The following is an 18,126-nucleotide window of genomic DNA, read 5'->3' on the forward strand; positions in this document are numbered from 1 at the left end:
TAAATCATGTTCTCTGTCATAAAACTATAAGGGACAATGTGATCCCTGGAGCTGTGAAAAAAGACACTGATAACATGTTCCTCCCATTAACCTCTGGGTAACCAACTGAGAACTGAAGCAGGTCCTGCTACAGAGGTTTCAGGTCTTTAAGAGAAATTCATTAGAAACACATAAGTCTCAATTCACAACATTTTCCATAGCATAAATCCTAATTTCATAAAGTAATACATTTATGCTTTATTTACATGCCATCGAAAAAGGCTTCAAAAACTTTTCATTTATGCATATATAAAACAAAAAAAATGTATGGGTTATTTTAGTGTATGCAAAGACAGCAATTGATAGAAAGAATGCAGAACAATGTCATACATTCACCCCAGTACAGAGATCTGGGCCTAAATCGATTGTTTTTTTGCTCCCAATGCCATTCCAGATTGAACCCAGCCATATGTAAATCAGCCTTGACCCTGCATCCAATGGGAACCGTCCAGCCCAAACTGGCAAGCCAGGTCCTCCCTGGACTGGAAACAAGCATCCTTGGAACGGTTTCGGGGTTTTACCCCTCATCAGCCAGGATAGCTTGACTCCAGTGGCATGGAGAGCACGGGACCCTAGTCTGGGCAGTTTGGACTGGACTGTTCCCATGAGGCACAGGATCAAGACTGATATGCATATAGCTGGGTCTGAACTGCGGTGGCAAAGTGAGCTAAAGAATGATGATGGATTAAACCCAGATCTGTGACTGGGGGTGTGTGTTTGAAAAGTTTCAGCACTCCGTGCATCATCATTTTGTGTTTGCTTTGTTTGCCCTAAGTTGTCTAGGTATGTCCAGACGTGGGTACCTTGCTAACTTGAAGAGGGGTGTTACCCCAAAACTGGATCCCAGGATGCTTGTTTCCGGTTCAGGGAAGATCTGGCTTGGCAGTTTGGGATGAACTGTTCCCATGAGGCACAGGATAAAGACTGATTTGCATATAACTGGGTCTGAACTGAGGTGGCGAAGTGAGCTAAAGAACGATGATAGATTCAATCCAGATCTGTGACTGGGAGTGAGTGTTTGAAAAGTTTCAGCACTCTGTCCATCATCTCTTTGTGTTTGCTTTACTTTATTGTATGTTACACAAGTTTTGGCATGTTCTAATTTTGAATAAGTGAGATTTTCAAGGGTGGTAAATATCACAAGCTGGTAGTTGCAGATCTGGCAAAAACCATAAAATAGTAGATTCAGGTTGATGTATGTAGTAAAGGGACTATTTTTGTAGAGCTGCTACCTCCCCCTAGTGTTTCATCTGCCTTCCTTTTTTATGTTAGTTATTCTTCTCTCTGCTCTTGGTCTCACACCTGCCTCTTTGACCTGTCTCCTTTCTTTCTGTTCTTTATGCTCTTCTGGACGCTTGTCTTTCAGATTGGCTTATCTTCTTGCTCAGTGGCATATGAAGGGTGCAATGGCCCTAATGCTAACAAGGAAAACCGCGACTCAACCTCCAATTTGGTAGTAGAAATCACATAAAATGTGTATGCAGTGGGCCCCTCAAACCATGGGCCCTGGCAGCAGAGCAACTGCTACACTGTTGACAGCTACAGCCCCTGCACTTGCTAAACTCATGCCCATATTATGGTATGTTATGCAGATTTGTTGAGCACACTATCACCTGGAAGGTTATTCTAGGACTCATGAGTCAGACCATCTGGAGAAGGATTTTGTTCTGAGGGGTGAGAAATTAGATACATTCCTCAGAGAAATCAGTATATGCCCTCAGTCCTGTGTGCCAGCTTGATTGCTGATTCTTCATCATCTATCCACACCTAAAAGCATCCCACAGGTCCCCAGCCTACCAAGAGTTTTCCCTCTGCCCTTTGTAGCTAATCCAGCCCTATTCCAGCCCTATTCCTGCCCGGTATTTTTGTAGTAGTTTGTTGCTATTTTTGGCTTCTTCCTGTCAAAGTGCAGACAATGATTCTATTCTCGACACTCCACTGCTGGTTCTCACCACCCTCCTCAAAGCCTCCCCCCCAAAAAATGTGTGTGCATGCAGCAGTTTCTAAGTCTATAGAGAGATCTCAGAGTCATGTACTTTAAGAGCAACTTTGCTTTGCAGTACATGCTCTTGGAAATGGGCCTGTACAGCACTAGTATGGGCTGCACAAGGTGGCATGTTTAACTGGACTGTGAACATTATAGATACAGGTTAACAAATCAGAAATGGTCAAATAGGTTGAATTGAGTTAAGATTTATTTTCTGTGGGCTTGATGAATATTGTGCCCCATATCAAGTGAAAATGAGGTTAATATGAACAGGTTCCATGAGCCAATCAATGTGTATTTAAGGAGAGAAGGGTTTGAGTTAGGATCCTGGCAGTAAAGCACAGACTGAGAAGTTACAGGGTTAGGGCTACATTTCTGACTAAGAAGTCACGAGATTAGGGTTTCAATCTCTCTGACATCATCTCATTTAGTCTGGCTCTTTGCAAACGACAGAATTGCTATCATTCAAGCCGCATATAAGGTGCAGAATTATTTTCTATTTTATTTTAGATTTTAATACAGTGCTACTTAACAGAGAATGTCAGAGAGTTTTACATAGAACAACAACCAAGAGATACAGTTTTTATAGGTCACCCTGACTGGACTAGATTAAACTGAAACATAACATTCAAAGGAAAGGTAGGGATTCTCAAACCTGGAGTGTTAATTTGGGGGGGAAGAAAAGAGGAACTGAAAGTTAACATTCAAAGGAAAGGAGGGTTTTCAAACCTGAGGAAGAAGTCAATGGATGGATATAGTGGTGGGAGTAATGCAGCAGAGGAATGTGTTGAATTGAGGGGAATTAAGGTGAGGAGAAGGAGTAGGAAGCAGGAGTTGTGAATCAGAGCAGGTGTAGAGTGGAAGGTATGGCGCTGGTAAGAGAAAACAGCGGGTGGGACGGAGAAGGAGCATATAAGACAGGCATAGCACACGGTTAGGTGGTAGAGGTGGGAGGTGAGGAGAAGGAATAGGTGTAAAACAGAGCAGGAGTGGAAAAAGGAAGGGGGCAGTGAGGGGAGGTAAGGAAGGACATTTAAGCAGTTAGCCTCCCAATTTACTGTCTCCTAGAATCTGCCTGCCCCTGTAGGGCCCACTAGTGTGACAAGCTCGTCTAACATACAGGGTAATCATATGGAACATGAGTCATGGCAAAAGATCATTAGGGAGCTCACTCTTCGGATGGAGAGAATGTGGCGTTATGACCAGAGCTGCCGACTTTGGAACTCAGAACTAGGTTCGAGTGCAGCATCGGCTCAACATCCCATGGACCTGGTCAAATCACTTAATCTCATTTTTCCTAAAGAAGTGAATAGGACCCTGTGAATGGTAACTGGCACTCATTTGAAGCACTCCAGTGCCCTTGGGCTGAGTTCGCACGACATAAAAAATTTAATAAATAATGGATTACAATGGACTCAGATTGATGTGTCCACAGAAAACATCCGTAATCATGTGGCTCCCTGCAGGTTACCCTAAACACACAGTTGACACTAAACCACTTCCCAATCCAACATTTTCAGGTGGTCAGGATATTGACGTCAATAAAACTACAGGAAGAGGATATAGAACCTTCCTACATAGTAAAAACAAGAAAGTATTTGGTCTCTTTTGAGCCTGATAAGTAATATCATTTCTATCTACTACTTGCATTCGTCTCACCCCCTGTCCAATGATCTCTGGACAGAGGATGTGCTATAGGGTTAGATGAATAACTGACAATGAACCTCAGGGGATTTTCACAGTATTAATAAAATCTTGGTTCAAATGTTAGCTCTTTTGTATGTGTGAGTGATTGTGTCGAATACTGGAAGGTTTTCTTTTGCACGAAATAAGTACACAGTCTACTCTAAAGCCTCAACATCAGTCTTTTCTCACATGCTACTAAATTGATGTATGCAACCACATTATTTAAAACATTCAAATGGTATTTTTGCATTTTTTGTTTAAAGAGCCCTTAAATAAGACGTCCACCAAATGGCAAATATAAAAGAGTTGGGTGGGTAAATTGAGAATTTGGTGACATTGCGTAACTATCATTATTACAATACTTTAAACATGTTGGCAGGCCTTGTTAGCTATATTACAAAAGGGTATAGTTATAATTAGAAATTGTAACCGCATTTACTACAGCGCATTGTGGATGTCTATTATTGATGTACAGCAAAACATGTCTTCCTTCAAAGAAGTAAACATTAGAAAGCCAAGCACTGTACCCAAGTATATTCTAAAGATAATTTGTTTTTTTGCGCTGCATACAAAGAAAAGGCTGCCCACAGTTCTCCAAAGGAACTTCTTATCACTATGCTGCACTTACTTGCTGTTGATGAGCCTTGGACTTTAAATTGAAAACTGTATTTGTTTGAATCTGTTGTCCAACATCGTAGTGGCACGCGAGATGGGCAGGTGAAAATTCCATCCACAATATTTGTTGTGAGTTGTGAGATTAAAGGCAGAGGCAAAATGTTAACGACAGTGCTGTTGCTGCTATTTGATATTCTTTGAGACACTGTGCAGGTGTATGTGCCTGAAACAAAAAAAATGGGATAAATTCAGGTGTTACATTTTTCAAAGGCGTCAAACGCAAAAATCAATTTCATTTGCAGATATATTGTTATATATTGATAACACATTATAAGGCGTGTTTCTGGGTATCTTTATCATATAAAAACAGTGATTTATATAAAAATAGGGATGAGAGAAAATCTACACTGGCTGGATTTTAAGTTGCATCAGTGGGTGTGTCCTTTGCGCTTCGAGTACATATTGCACCTCTTTTATGCCAGCAGAGGAACATTGATTGTATTTAGACATTTATTCAGCAGCAGCAACTTGGTGAGTTTTCTGTCAGAATTAATGGTTTGTACCTGCCGAATGAAAGCCATTAATATTCTGGTACAGTTATGTCAATGTCCAATATCATCAGCTAAATTTCCACCAATATATCCAGATACAGCACTGTACCCCCAATGAAGCGATGTACTATCAATACCAAAATTTGTGATCCTTTGAGCCCCCTGTGGAGATTTTGCCGCAACCTTGGGGTGCTATAGCATGCGGCAGTGCTTTTCCTGTGAAACACATACATGTTGCATTGAAGACAGGCCTAACTATGCTAACGTGAAGCTGAACTAATTGACTGGAAGAGTTCTACCAACTGTATGCTCAATTGTTATGTTTTATTGTGACTCCTTTTTTATTTCTGTTCACTACAATAAAGCAAGGAAGGAAATTTTCCATTTTCCGGCCCGCATGGTACAAGCATACAAGCAAGGTGGGAAGTGCAGATCCAAAATGGAAGGTAGTGAAGACAGTTACATTTTCTGCCTTCAGTACATTTCTTTAAAGAAGGCTTTTCTAGCTTACTAAAATAGCAAACTAAGAATTGCGTAGGAGTGCCCCTTCATGGACTAAGGCAGTATGATTTTCATCCATTTCATCCATTTGAGCTAGAAACAAAATTTTGCTGAAATTTGCAAATCCCAAATGTTAGACCAGTCCACCTTAGGTGGTCTTCCTCCGAACATTTTACCTTACTACTCTGTATTTTTCTGATCTCGTTATTGTTGGACTCTATGCAATTTACCAATTCTAACCAGAGCTAAAGTTAGTGTGCCCACTTCCTAAAACATGGTAACATTGGTTTCCCCCATTTGGCATATTAAATATACTTGTAAATCCCTAGTAAAATGATACTAAATGTGCCAAGGGCCTGTGAATGTAATGCTACTAGTGGACCTGCAGCACTGATTGTGCCATTATACAGTTCTTACGAGTTAAGTACAACTGTGTATCTGAAAAACGTGAGAGTATGGAGACTAAGTCTGCACAAATCATCAGAAAATGTTGGCCTAACTCCTAGCTAATTCACAGTGCCCCAACTGAACCCCTAATCTTACCAGAGTACCAGATGGTATCTGCAACCTCGAACATGACCACTCTTATTCCCCAAGGAAATTATGGAAACAGATCTACCCTTTCGTTGTTTACTTTTGAATGACCAACATTTATTGGAACAGTTGCATTCTTGTATAGAAAACATGTGCTTCAATTGTTAGGCAGGTGAAACAAAGCATTGTAACCAGCATTATGAAAATGGGGAAGAACACAAATAGTTTAACCATTATGACATCACTATGTGATTATAGTAATACTTGTACTCCTTTCTCATTCTACCTATACTATTGAGAGCATAGTTATCTTTTGGACAACCTAACCCCCCATACATGTGAATGATGTGTCAGGAGACCGATCTGGTGTAGAGCAGGCTATCGTCCTTGCCAGGACAAAGGTTAGGGTCAGCAGGGCTGCATCTCAGACACAGTGCACACTCTTCCAGGATAATTCCAGCAGAAGTGCTCCTCTGCTAAGTCTGGCTCAGAGGCAGCTTATATAACCAAAGCACTGTTCCAATCGCACTGTGTCCAAGGTGCAGAGCTGGGGCTATGGTTGATCTTGAGCCTTAAAGCTGTCCCCTACCGGACAATGATATTCAAGGGCATCGCGTTCAATGTTTCCTAGCCTTGATAGAGTGCACAAGCAACATGATAATATGAATCCTAAGAAATAAACTGTATGCAGGATAATTTATAAGCACATTATCGTATAAATGCAAAGAATGTCAAAAAGTTTCCTTTAGAAAATGATGTCAAGCTTCAATGTGTAGCTAAAAATGGAGACTTAGCGTGCCTCACAACAATGCCACACACTTGAGAAGCCCTTTAAACATGTTTCAGGCCTGCAATTGAAGCATGTGTGTGCAGGGGCCCCAATGACGACATCCCATGATGATGATGGTGTTGAACAACACCTAACCCCTCTGGCTCCCCTACACCTTGCCTGTGGGGGACACTCTACCCCTTGAAAAAGTACTACTATACCAATATATTCCCTTGAGCTGTTGCCTTCACTTCCTGCATGGGACCATCAACCTTACTTCTATGCAACTGGGCGCCCGCTAAAAAAGGCAGTGCACTGCACATTATCTCACAGAACTTCTGTCTGTTTTAGCGCCCCACTAGACTACTCTCCTAAATCATGAGGGACATTACTTCTCTCCTTGCAACAGTAGGTTACTCACACTATTCATGGTGCCACACATGCAAGTTGATAAAACCCTTATTGTAATAGTCACACCCAAGATGGCAAGTGTAACAGTACATTTTACCTTTTGCCTTATAGTAGTAAGCGACTGACATGCATTCAGTTTTTCTCATGAGACACCGCACACGCGAATTTTTCAATAAAGCTGTATTGAAAATGAAGTACTATTAGATACAACCCCCAAGATGGCCGCCCTCCATTACCGTCTAGTCTATCTGGCCAGTACGCAATGACGAAACACACTTAAACCTTAGCTCTGGAGGGCAGAGCCACGGGAGCCAGAGAAGGGGTAGGATTCCCGCTAGTTGCGCGCCACCCCGATGTGAGTATCGATCATAGTTCGATGCACAATCAAGAGTGTGTTAACAACATGCCGTAAGACTTTGCCCTATACGAAGACGTTTGCGGCTGCCCGACGGTCTTTGTCATTTGTTTTTCAGAATTGAGTAACAAGGTGCTCTCTCAGCTACCCCGTCAGTTTGTGACCTCATTATCAGGGGTGAGTTGTTGTGCCTGAAAATGCACTAATGGCATGCAATCACTATCTAGCTAGTAACACACCATTGGTGTAATTTTACAATGCCGAAAAATACAGGGGGTGCAAAAATAAGCCACACGCTAAAATCCTGCTGCATGCTCAGAGCAAATTACCACAGATACCGTGAGCGCTTTGAAAGGTCTATACTCACGTTTCTAACGGCACAAATTATGTCCTTATGATAGTCTGACTTCATCCAGCATATTTACATCGCCACATGAGTTCACTCGCCCGGATGTTGCTATTGAATATGACGTGATGTGCACCGAGTCATAATTGTTTTAATTTTTACCTACCAATAGTTTATCCACCAATATTACACACTAGGCAACAACAAGCCTCCGCGTGTAAATTACTGCACCATTGGTGGATATTATTGCTCTCCTGACTAAGTTCTGGAACTTTAATAGTTTGTATCTCTTTCAGGTCTCACCTATCTAGGTCTTCATTCCTGGAACATCGCAAGCAACACTGGTGACAAATACAGTACTCAGCACCGGCCTTGCAATAGTGTTAAGAGTTTAGGAGAATTTGATTCCTTTAAACACTGGTCCTGAAGAATTGCCGATTGACCCGTTAGGGGCAGAAGGCAAGAAACATGTCGCCCACATACACTAACTAGACCCTGTAGGAACATCAATTCCAGACAGGGCTCACGCATTTTTAGTTAGGTTAGTACACCCCAAGAATAAAATTTGTTCCATATAGGGCAGTACTAAACCTATTTTAATCCACAGCTCACACTCGCTTCACTACCTTGATCACTTACCCTAACACACCAACAACTGTCTTTTAAAAGATCTCCAGCAAAGAGCCCCTTCGTGGGAGCCCGTCGGGCATTGCAGCGCCGGCCCGACGAGCAGCACAGCCCAATGATGAAGCATGACATCCTTTGGGGTGTGTGAGGGCAATCAATAAGAGACCTGTTCACTCGCCTTCTCTCCTCTCAGGAACTGCACATTCTTTTGACTTGCGTACCTATTAGGAGCATTGTGCAGGACCTCATCAAAAGCTCCCGGTTCCTCCCAATTGTTTAACCTGCAGTTTTAAAATGACATTTAAACCTGGCAAATTAAACGCTTAGTTAGGCCCAAACCTTCCATTTTATTACACTTCAGTCACCCCTAGCATAGGCTTTAAACTGCCCAAAGGACAGGTTGATATGTATTTAAAAAGTTGAATATGTAATTCTAAGTGTACATGTCCTGGTAGTGAAAAACTCTTCAATTTGTTTTTCACTACTGGAAGGCCTGACTTTCTCTTAGGATAACATTGGAGTTACCTTATCACACGAAATAAGGATAACTACCAAATGGGAATAGGTAAACTGTTTTTAATTGGTGTCTTTGGAATTGTCGTGAAAAATCCTCTTTTATGGTAATGTATACATTTTTGAAAATGACACTTTTAATAAGTTGTCATTTTCTTGCCTTAGTCATTATTGCTTGCAATCTGCCTCTGGGTCACATGACTAGGTGTAGTTGGCAATAGGTCTTTGTGCATTCCTCCTAAACAGCCTGACACAAAGCTTGGGTGTTGCTGGATGGGCCATCACTGCCAGGATGGGAGGGCGGAGCTAGGCACAGCCCCACTAACCCATGAATAGGCTATGTCTTGCCTTCACGCAAAGAATTGTATACCCACATACCCTATAGTTAGTCTAACGCCAGTGCAAGCTAGGCAGGAAACATATGCACTTACAAGGAAATTCCCTAGCAGCTTCTCCCACTTCAAAGCTGTCACCAGGTATACATATTGGACCTCAGACACAAAATCCAGTCCTGGACACTTAGAGGTGTGCCTGAAGGTGCTCTGATGGCCTGTCTGTGGATCCAGCGGGACTAACTCATCTGCTATGTGGCACAACACTGAGCAGTGACAACGCATTGCCTCTGCTATGATCATTCTTCCAGTGCAAGGACTCCGCATCAACCTCCTAACCTCCTCAGAACCAGTGCTAGGCAACACATCCCCAACACAGGCCCTCATATCGCAAGCCTCTTGCTGACGGCAGCTTCGACAATGAGATAGGACTTTGCATTGTAAGCACTGCAATACTTTCACAACTAGGCAGTATGCAGGACTTTGCATCACATGCTTCTCTCATTGAAGGCTCCTCAATGACGATGCAGGACCTCGCCTCACTGCTGTGCAGATCTCTGAGACCAACACTGCGCAATGCATCTCTGACTCGGACCCTACATCACCTCAGCGGTGTGTGATGCATCCTTGACGCGGGACCTTGCAGCGCTCCGCAACCAGGATTTAAGGTACTATTGTTCAGCGGGCATAACTGGGTCCCTGTAGCCAGTCCGTGCATATCATCACGGTTCGCCTGAACTCATAGTTTTGTCTGGGTCTGGAGCAACCAGATTCCACAGTTGACAGTTTGAGCTTTTTGGTGCTATTTTCACTTAAATCTTTGAAACTGCCTATCTCCAATTCAACTGATTGGATTTTTATCGTTTAGGTCTTGTTTTATTTAATAAAATGTACTCTGTTTTTCTAATCTGGTGTAGGATCTATTTGTGATGGGTTTTCACTATGTTACTGTTTGAAGTCACTTTAGTTGAGGTAAATGAGAGGGACCCTTTAACACCAAAGGAATAGGGTACAGAACAACAATGTCAAAAAGAAATTTTCCTTTGGACTAATGGCTGCAAGTTTCCTATAAATAGCGTTGTTTACTCACAAACTCACAATCTAGGGAAGAATCACATTGGTCATTCGGGCTATTCACTCTTTATTTATGCCATTTATGCCATGAGAGTAGAAAGTCAAACCCAAACTCAAAATACACCATTTTGTTAAAAATGACAATTTGTCAATTTGTTCATTAGCTGATAGGTAAAAAAGTTTTTTACACACAGTTCAAAAAGAATATTTTAAAACAAATCTAAAAACAACAATCTATTCCAAAAGGCTTTAAAATGACAAACTACCTACTACATAAAGAGAGTACAAATAAAAGAAGACACCAGATTTTGTCATAACACACACATCCATGGTAAAACAATAAGCACCAACTGGGACCCGATACTACAATTGCTTCTTAATCTGTGGTTCCAGCAAATACATGGATTGTGGAAAAAAAGCATCGACGCGTTTCGATGGAGAGAAAATTATAACACCATCTTTATCAAGACTGAAATTTGTGACTCTCTTGATTCGTAATGTTTGTCCCAAAAGCAGATTAAAAACACCTTAGATATTCTAGGGCAAGAAAGGATCTCCTTCGTGAATCAGGCAGTGTTTCTAGTAGTTTAATTGACTAATGGGATGACGAATCCAGCCCTTTCGCATATTAAAGAGACCTCGGTCCAAACTATATCTGTTCCTTTCTAATGTTTAAACATCATATTGTCCGTCCTGTGAATTTGTCCTGATTATTGATTTTAGGATGGATCTTGGGCATAGATCTAGTCGCTCTGTGTTACTTAATTCAAATATGCCGCAGATGCTGTAGATGCAGTCTTGGCCTTAATAGTACCCTCACTCTACTCGGGTCACTAGCGAATGCTATGTGTCACATCTATCCTCCGGTCAGTTTGATAATGTTTTACCACGGATGTGTGTGTTATGACAATGTGATTCTTCCCTAGATTGTGAGTTTGTGAGTAAACAGCGCTCTATTTATAGGAAACTTGCAGCCATTAGTCCAAAGGAAAATTTATTTTTGACATTGAAGTCACTTTACACATTGCCACTGAGTTAAGCCTGACTGCCATGTGCCAAACTATCAGAGAGTTCAGCACAGGTTAACTTAGGGTATGCTTTTGGCTTCAAATCTGACAAGGATTGTGGTTCCTCCTTGATTAGGGTTTCACCCCCCTCAACCAGCACTGCAATTTCTTACACCAAAACAAACATGTAATTTATAAAGTATGTAAGAAAGTGAATTATTGTTTGAGGTGGATGGTATCAAACCACAAGTATGAAAATCACTTTTTGATCGGTCCATGCAAAGGTTTCAGAAATAAAAAAATGGACTCCAGGTAGCTATTGTACAGGACAATCTGGCTTAACATAGAGCAAATATGTAAAGCATCTAGAAGGAAAACAGTCAAAAAGGAAAAACACATCCAAATAAAAATATAACTCCAATTTAGACAAACAGAGTTAAATTTTATAGCAAAAAATGACACCAAAAACAACAAAAGTCTAATAGGGGCAAACAGAGATATGAATGTTTAAAGATGTAAGGCAAAAGGCACCAAGAAAAAGTGGAGTGCCAATCAATAGTCAGCAGTTTTTGATTCACCAGGACCTCTATGCAATTCCAGGCCAACCAGTGGAGTGTGGGCTGGGTACATGAAGCAGGATCATCAAGGTCAAAGTTTTACTTCTGGACTTAACCTCTGAAATGGAAGTCAAAATCCTTAAGAGGGGAAAGTTGCACACTGTATCTGAGGACGTCCTCTTGACGCCTGATAGCTGTTAGATGAGGTCCAACTGAAGCCATGTTGAAGGAAATTGGGATGGAGGTGGGTGAAAACTCTACTCAAGCAACAGCCATAATCCTTGTCAGGGTGAACTACAAAAGTCACAAAATTAACCTGTGCTGCTTAACCCTCTGGTAGCTTGGCACAAAAGCAGTCTGGCGTAACTTAGAGGCACTGTGTTAAGTATTTAGGGAGCACTCAACCAGTAATAAATTGAAGACACACCTCAAAAAAAATCCCTCATCAATTTAGAAAAATAGAGATAATCGTAATTAATAATTAGACGCAAACAAAATAAATCCAATCAGTAAAAACAGAGTCAAAAGTTATAGCCGACCCCAATGGAGTGCAGTTCAGAAACACAATGTGGATTGGGCCCGGTTTTGTCTTGCCTTCGGAAGTAGAAGAAATTTCAAAGAAACGTTCTTGAGAAGGCAACCTTCAGTGGAGCAAGACAGAGGGCTGTGTCTGAGGAAGAGGCTTTGTTGTCAGGTCACTGTGAAGATTTCTATGTTTGAACTTCGTCACTTTTTTGGAAGTTGAAAATCCCAGCGGGACAAAGCTGCTGACTGTAGCCGACGAGGGATTTACAAGGCCAGGTAACCACTCTGAGAGGATCTGCTGCAGAGAAGAATGTAGCAAACACAAGGAGATGATGGACGGAGAACTGAAACTTTTCAGACACTCACCCCCAGTCACAGATCTGGGTTGAATCCAGCGCTTAATTTCAGCCGGTATTTTCAGGTGCTCGGCACCGGCACTTAAATGTCATCAGCGGCTCTTATGACAGTCTGCCACTTGGGGGCACTGTCTGCCTACTTAGAGATGTGCATAACAACAGTTTTTTAATTAATGGAATATACATTAACAATGACTAATAACTGCCACCCAAGCTATTGTTATAGCTTTGGGGGCATCGAATAATATGGATTGTAACACTTTTTAGATTGTGATTGTTAGGAGTTAATTTGGTATTGCCATTGGCAGCACTGGCAGGGACAATGGATGGTGCAAGCTTCAGTGGCCTCTTGACGAGGGCCTTGGAACTTATTTTTTTTACAAATTAAGCACTGATTGAATCCATCATCGTTCTTTAGCTCACTTCTCCACCCAGTTCAGACCCAGCTATGTGCAAATCAGTCTTGGCCCTGTTCCTCATGGGAACAGTCCAGCCAAACTGCCAAGCCAGGTCTACCCAGGACCGGAAACAAGCTACCTGGGACCAGTTTCAGAGTAACACCCCTCATTAGCCAGGCTAACTTGAATCCAGTGGCAAAGTGAGCAAGGGACCCACTTCTTGGCATACCCTGCAAACTTAGGGTGAACAAAGCAAATACAAGGAGATGATTGATGGAGCACTGAAACTTTTCAAACACTCACCCCCAGTCACAGATCTGGGTTGAATCCATCATCGTTCTTTAGCTCATTTCGCCACCCCAGTTCAGACCCAGCCATATGCAAATCAGTCTTGACCCTGTTCCTCATGGGAACAGTACAGCCTGAACTGCCAAGCCAGGTCTTCGGGCTGGACTGTTCCCATGAGGCACAGGGTCAAGACTGATTGGCATATAGCTGGGTCTGAACTGGGATGGCAAAGTAAGCTAAAGAGCGATGATGGATTCAACCCAGATCTGTGACTGGGGGTGAGTGTCTGAAACATTTCAGCTCTTCATCCATCATCTCCTTGTGTTTGCTTTGTTTGTCCTAAGTTGGCAGAGTATGTCCAGACGTGGGTCCCTTGCTCACTTTGCCACTGGATTCAAGCTAGCCTGGCTAGTGAGGGGTGTTACCCTGAAACCAGCCACAGGATGCTTGTTTTCGCTCCAGGGAAGAACTGGCTTGGCAGTTCAGGTTGGAAGTTTCCCATGAGACACATAGTCAAGACTGATTTGCATATGGCTGGGTCTGAACTGGGTTGGCGAAGTGAGCTAAAGAACGATGATGGATTCAACCTAAATCTGTTAATGGGGGTGAGTGTCTGAAAAGTTTTAGCGCTCCGTCCATCATCTCCTTGTGTTTGCTTTGTGTGCTCTGAGTTGGCAAGGTATACCCGGACGTGCATCCCTTGCTCACTTTTGGCCTCCAACCAGGCCCTGGGGCCAACAAAAATGCATTATGCCTCCGAATACTAAACATTCACACCTCAACTGACATTTTTAACATGCTGGTTCCATGCATGCATTAACAACACAAATATCATTTACTGCAGGCTTCTCTTCAACAACTCCTTTTCAATCATAATGGTGTTCAGGAGTGCCTCACTGTTGTCTTGAATGCAAATGATTAACGCTGATTAGAACTCTGTGGTCAGGCTGTAGTTGATTACTAGGAAGTTAGCTCACTGCTGCTGGTGTTGGAAGTACATTTCTCTCTGGATGTCAGAATGCTGTACTGAAATAGATGAGGGAGGTATTTGAGAACTCATAGAAAATGTGGCCTAGTTTTTGCTTTCTAGAGTGCTAACTATAATTTCCATGACAAAAAAAATCCTCATTTTCTTCATTTTTAAAGGAAATGCTTTAGGTTTTATAGTTTTGATTTCATCAAGATAGCTTCGGGTGTGCCACACTGTTGTTGTCATAAATACAGAATGTTAGTGTTCTAGTTGTAAATAAATGTGTTACATTACTCTAGTGGGTGGTAGCACCAGAGTAGTTATAGTTAGGTCAGACTTCACAAGTGTTTGCCATAGTTCAGCTGGAAACCTGCTACACATTCCCTATTCCAGAAATTCTCCTGAAAATCTTTTCCAGTTCAGGACAATGTGGAGGCGTTTCTACATGGGAAAATATTTCTCCTCAGAAATAAACTGTTTACACTTAATTGCATCAGTTTTGGATCGGGTTTTATTGCCCTCCCCACGCTAGAAAGAGTTACTCCCACTTGTGATATAAGTAAATCTCTAATTTCCAGCAATATTATGGGTCAGAAAACCCTTGAATTTGTAGGTGTTCCGAACCGCCAACTCCAGGCCACTTGATTACCAATTTTGTCATGCACAAAATTACGAATCATTTAATGTAACTGACTTTGCGAGTACATGTTTACCTTTTTTTAAACATCTTTTACTCCTAAAATCAAGCCATTTTCACATGTAATTGTACCTCAATGTGCAAAAGACTTTGAGAATCAGCTTTGTGCGGTATTTAGGTCTGGAAAATACTGTTGCTCAATGGTATCCATCTGTTATCTTGGGTTATTTTAGTCTAGGGAACCTCCAATTTGTTTAATGCTCTGTTGGACCACAAGTTTGCATTCTATATGGTTCACTGTCCCATGTGGCCCTCACTCATTGATTATACTGTTTTAGAGGCTGAACATGAATGATGTAATTTTCTGTTTATTTAAATTGATATTGCTGGAATTTGGCTTGATCTATGGAATAGCATGCTGCACTAAATGTTTTATCCTCAGTAATTAATTTTTTAATTGTAGAACCTCATGAAATGTCTCTCCTTCTCTTTTTTATCTCTTCCATTTTATGGTTTGTGAACCGCAATAAAGCTATTTTTGACTTGACTTGATTATACTGTGGGTTTCTGGCTTGGTGAGGTACAAGACACTTCTGGTACATTCCTCCGAGTGTACCTTGGAAGAATAGTCAAAAGATGCGGAACTTGAGGCCAGGGTTTTTGTTTATTAGGAGCACGGTTTGGAAGCTTAGTGTAGTGCCATATTGCAAGAAAATGCAGAACATCATTGTAAGTGTTTCGACTCACCTTCCCAATACTGGAGCACATTTGGCATTTCAAGAACTGTATTGTTGTTTCTGTAGTATGCTTGAAGGTCAGGCGAGCCTCCAGCCTTCCTCACCACTTGCCATGTCATGCTTTCATAAGTTGGTACATCACTACTACACACGAGGCTAAAAGTGTCAGATTCTGACATTTTTGTGTTGCCTGTTATTGCCACCGTTGCTGCAAAAAAAGATCTTCCATTATACTTCAAATCAGTTCATTTGATGTCATGGTTCAAGGGTTAATGTCAAACCTAATTAGGTGAGATTCCCTTTGTGTGATATGTAAACATGTGAAAAACCACTATTACCACAAATAAACAAGTACGCCACTAAACGTGACACCTACTCCAAAGTCGGGCTCTAGGGTCTGGTTTTCCCCTTACATGCATGCAGGTACACATTAAGGACTGTTTTGTGTTAGTGGTGTAGGACTTACCTGAGAAATAAGAGCAGGCAGTGGATTGCTTTTTTCTGCTGATAAACTTATGTCCACTGGCTGTAACAGGTTATATTTTCTGATTTTTATAATTAACTAAGAAACTTGAGTTATGTTGATTTCATGCTCTCACTTTTTATATTTGAGACAAACGCTATGTATTAATGAGATGGAAATCTCAGAAAGAGTCGCTCATGCATTTCAGGACACAGTGGAGATGGCGTAGGGCAGCTTTTATAATGAAAGCCTGCTCCTCCTAGTTAGACTTCTTTTGTAAGTCACTATATAAGAATACAAGAGGCACTTTAATTTAGATTCTGAAAAGTTGCCAGCCTGTCGACCAGGATTTGTACTCAACAACATATTTAACAACATTCAAAGCTGCAACTGCTTGGACACTACTAAACTACATTGTTCCCAAGCATGGTTATACTATAATGCTTCTGAGGTCATACGGCCGGATGTACAACCCTTACATTTTGCGACTCACAAATAGCGTTGCTTTCCGACTCGCAATTTCCGACTCGCAAAATGCAATGTACAACAGTGTCACAGACACTGTTAGCGATTCCCAATGGGGTCGCAAATTGCATGCCTCATCAGTATTCATGAGGCAAGCGCAATTTGCTACCCTATTGGCAATGGCCAGCACTCCCAGGGATGGTGGCCTGCTGGGGTCAGCAGATCACCATCTCTGGGACTGCTTTTTAAATGATGCAGGTTTTTTTTTTTTTAAGTGCAGCCAGTTTTCCTTAACCCCTTCAGCGCTGCGCGGATTTCCGCACAGTGCTGAAGGTTCTGAGCGCGGGCGGGGCCATGACGGAACGGTTCCGTCATAAGCACAGCCCAACCGACGTGCATGACGGAACCGTTCCGTCATAAGCGTCGAAGGGGTTAAAGGAAAAAGGGCTGCATTTAAAAAACAAAAATGAAACATTTCATTTTCATTTTTTAAAGGCAGGCAGTGGTCCCTTGGACAACTGCCTACTTTTAAAAAATGTTTCCTTGCACACTCACAAAGGGGAAGGGAACTTGAAATAGGTGGTAAACTGCAAGTGTTTTGCGGCCGCAAATGCAGGCACAAAGCAATAGTACATGGCAGCGAGTCTCGCTATATAGAAGGGATGCCCCTTCCTAACAGCGAGAGTCGCAAATGCTACTTTGCCAGTCAATGACTAGCAAAATAGCGTTTGTACATGCCATTACCCTTTTTTGCGGTCGCAAACAGGCCAATCTCCCGTTTGCGAGCGCAAACAAGGTTCGTACATCTGGCACTAAATGTTTTAGGAAATTCATAAGGGGCAGGTTTACCATATTTTAACTGAAAGTTACACCTGAAGTTGGTTAAAAAGAAAGGTTTCATGCAAAATTATAGAGTGCTAAGTCCAACCTTTACCATATCCTTTCATATCAGCAAATACATTTGGCAAATATTCATTCACAAACACATTATGGCAACTGCCTCACATAAAGATTCCTTGAAGTACCTAACAGAGAACTCCAGTTCATCTCACTGGATTTGATCGACCCTAGCTTCAGTGTCTATTTTAAGAGAAAGTGACATTGCACAGTTTCAATGAACTAGATTCAAGCAAAAACAACAGCCTGCATCATTAGGGTTATTGTTTTATGGAGTTCAATATGTTCATGTTTTCGTATTTTACAAAGGTATCTAACAGTGGTCCTGAAAATGTTATAAGAATAGCCATATAGGTGCAGGCAGTTCCATATTCGAGCCCAGAGTATAATTATACATTCGCAAATACCTTGCCTTGTGAAGAAACCCTTCCTCTTCAACCCCACCAATGCCCTTTCCCACCCACCAGATTTGTTATTGCCCTTTGG

The 18,126-nt window shown here is 41.7% G+C and overlaps 1 protein-coding gene across 2 annotated transcripts in view; it reads right to left on the bottom strand.

The window, feature by feature from the left end:
• Positions 1 to 18,126, bottom strand: part of LOC146816680 (adhesion G protein-coupled receptor F5-like) — an 873,687-nt gene that overhangs the window by 274,470 nt on the left and 581,091 nt on the right. For both annotated transcript variants that reach the window (XM_085610573.1, XM_085610572.1), the window contains exons 12-13: positions 15,826 to 16,023; positions 4,341 to 4,550 (exon numbers count right to left, since the gene is read on the bottom strand). In XM_085610573.1, the coding sequence (XP_085466699.1) occupies positions 4,341 to 4,550; positions 15,826 to 16,023 (408 nt within the window). The remainder of the gene's footprint in view (positions 1 to 4,340; positions 4,551 to 15,825; positions 16,024 to 18,126) is intronic.

Source organism: Triturus cristatus, chromosome 6, assembly GCF_964204655.1.
Source record: "Triturus cristatus chromosome 6, aTriCri1.1, whole genome shotgun sequence".
Lineage (NCBI taxonomy): Eukaryota > Metazoa > Chordata > Amphibia > Caudata > Salamandridae > Triturus > Triturus cristatus.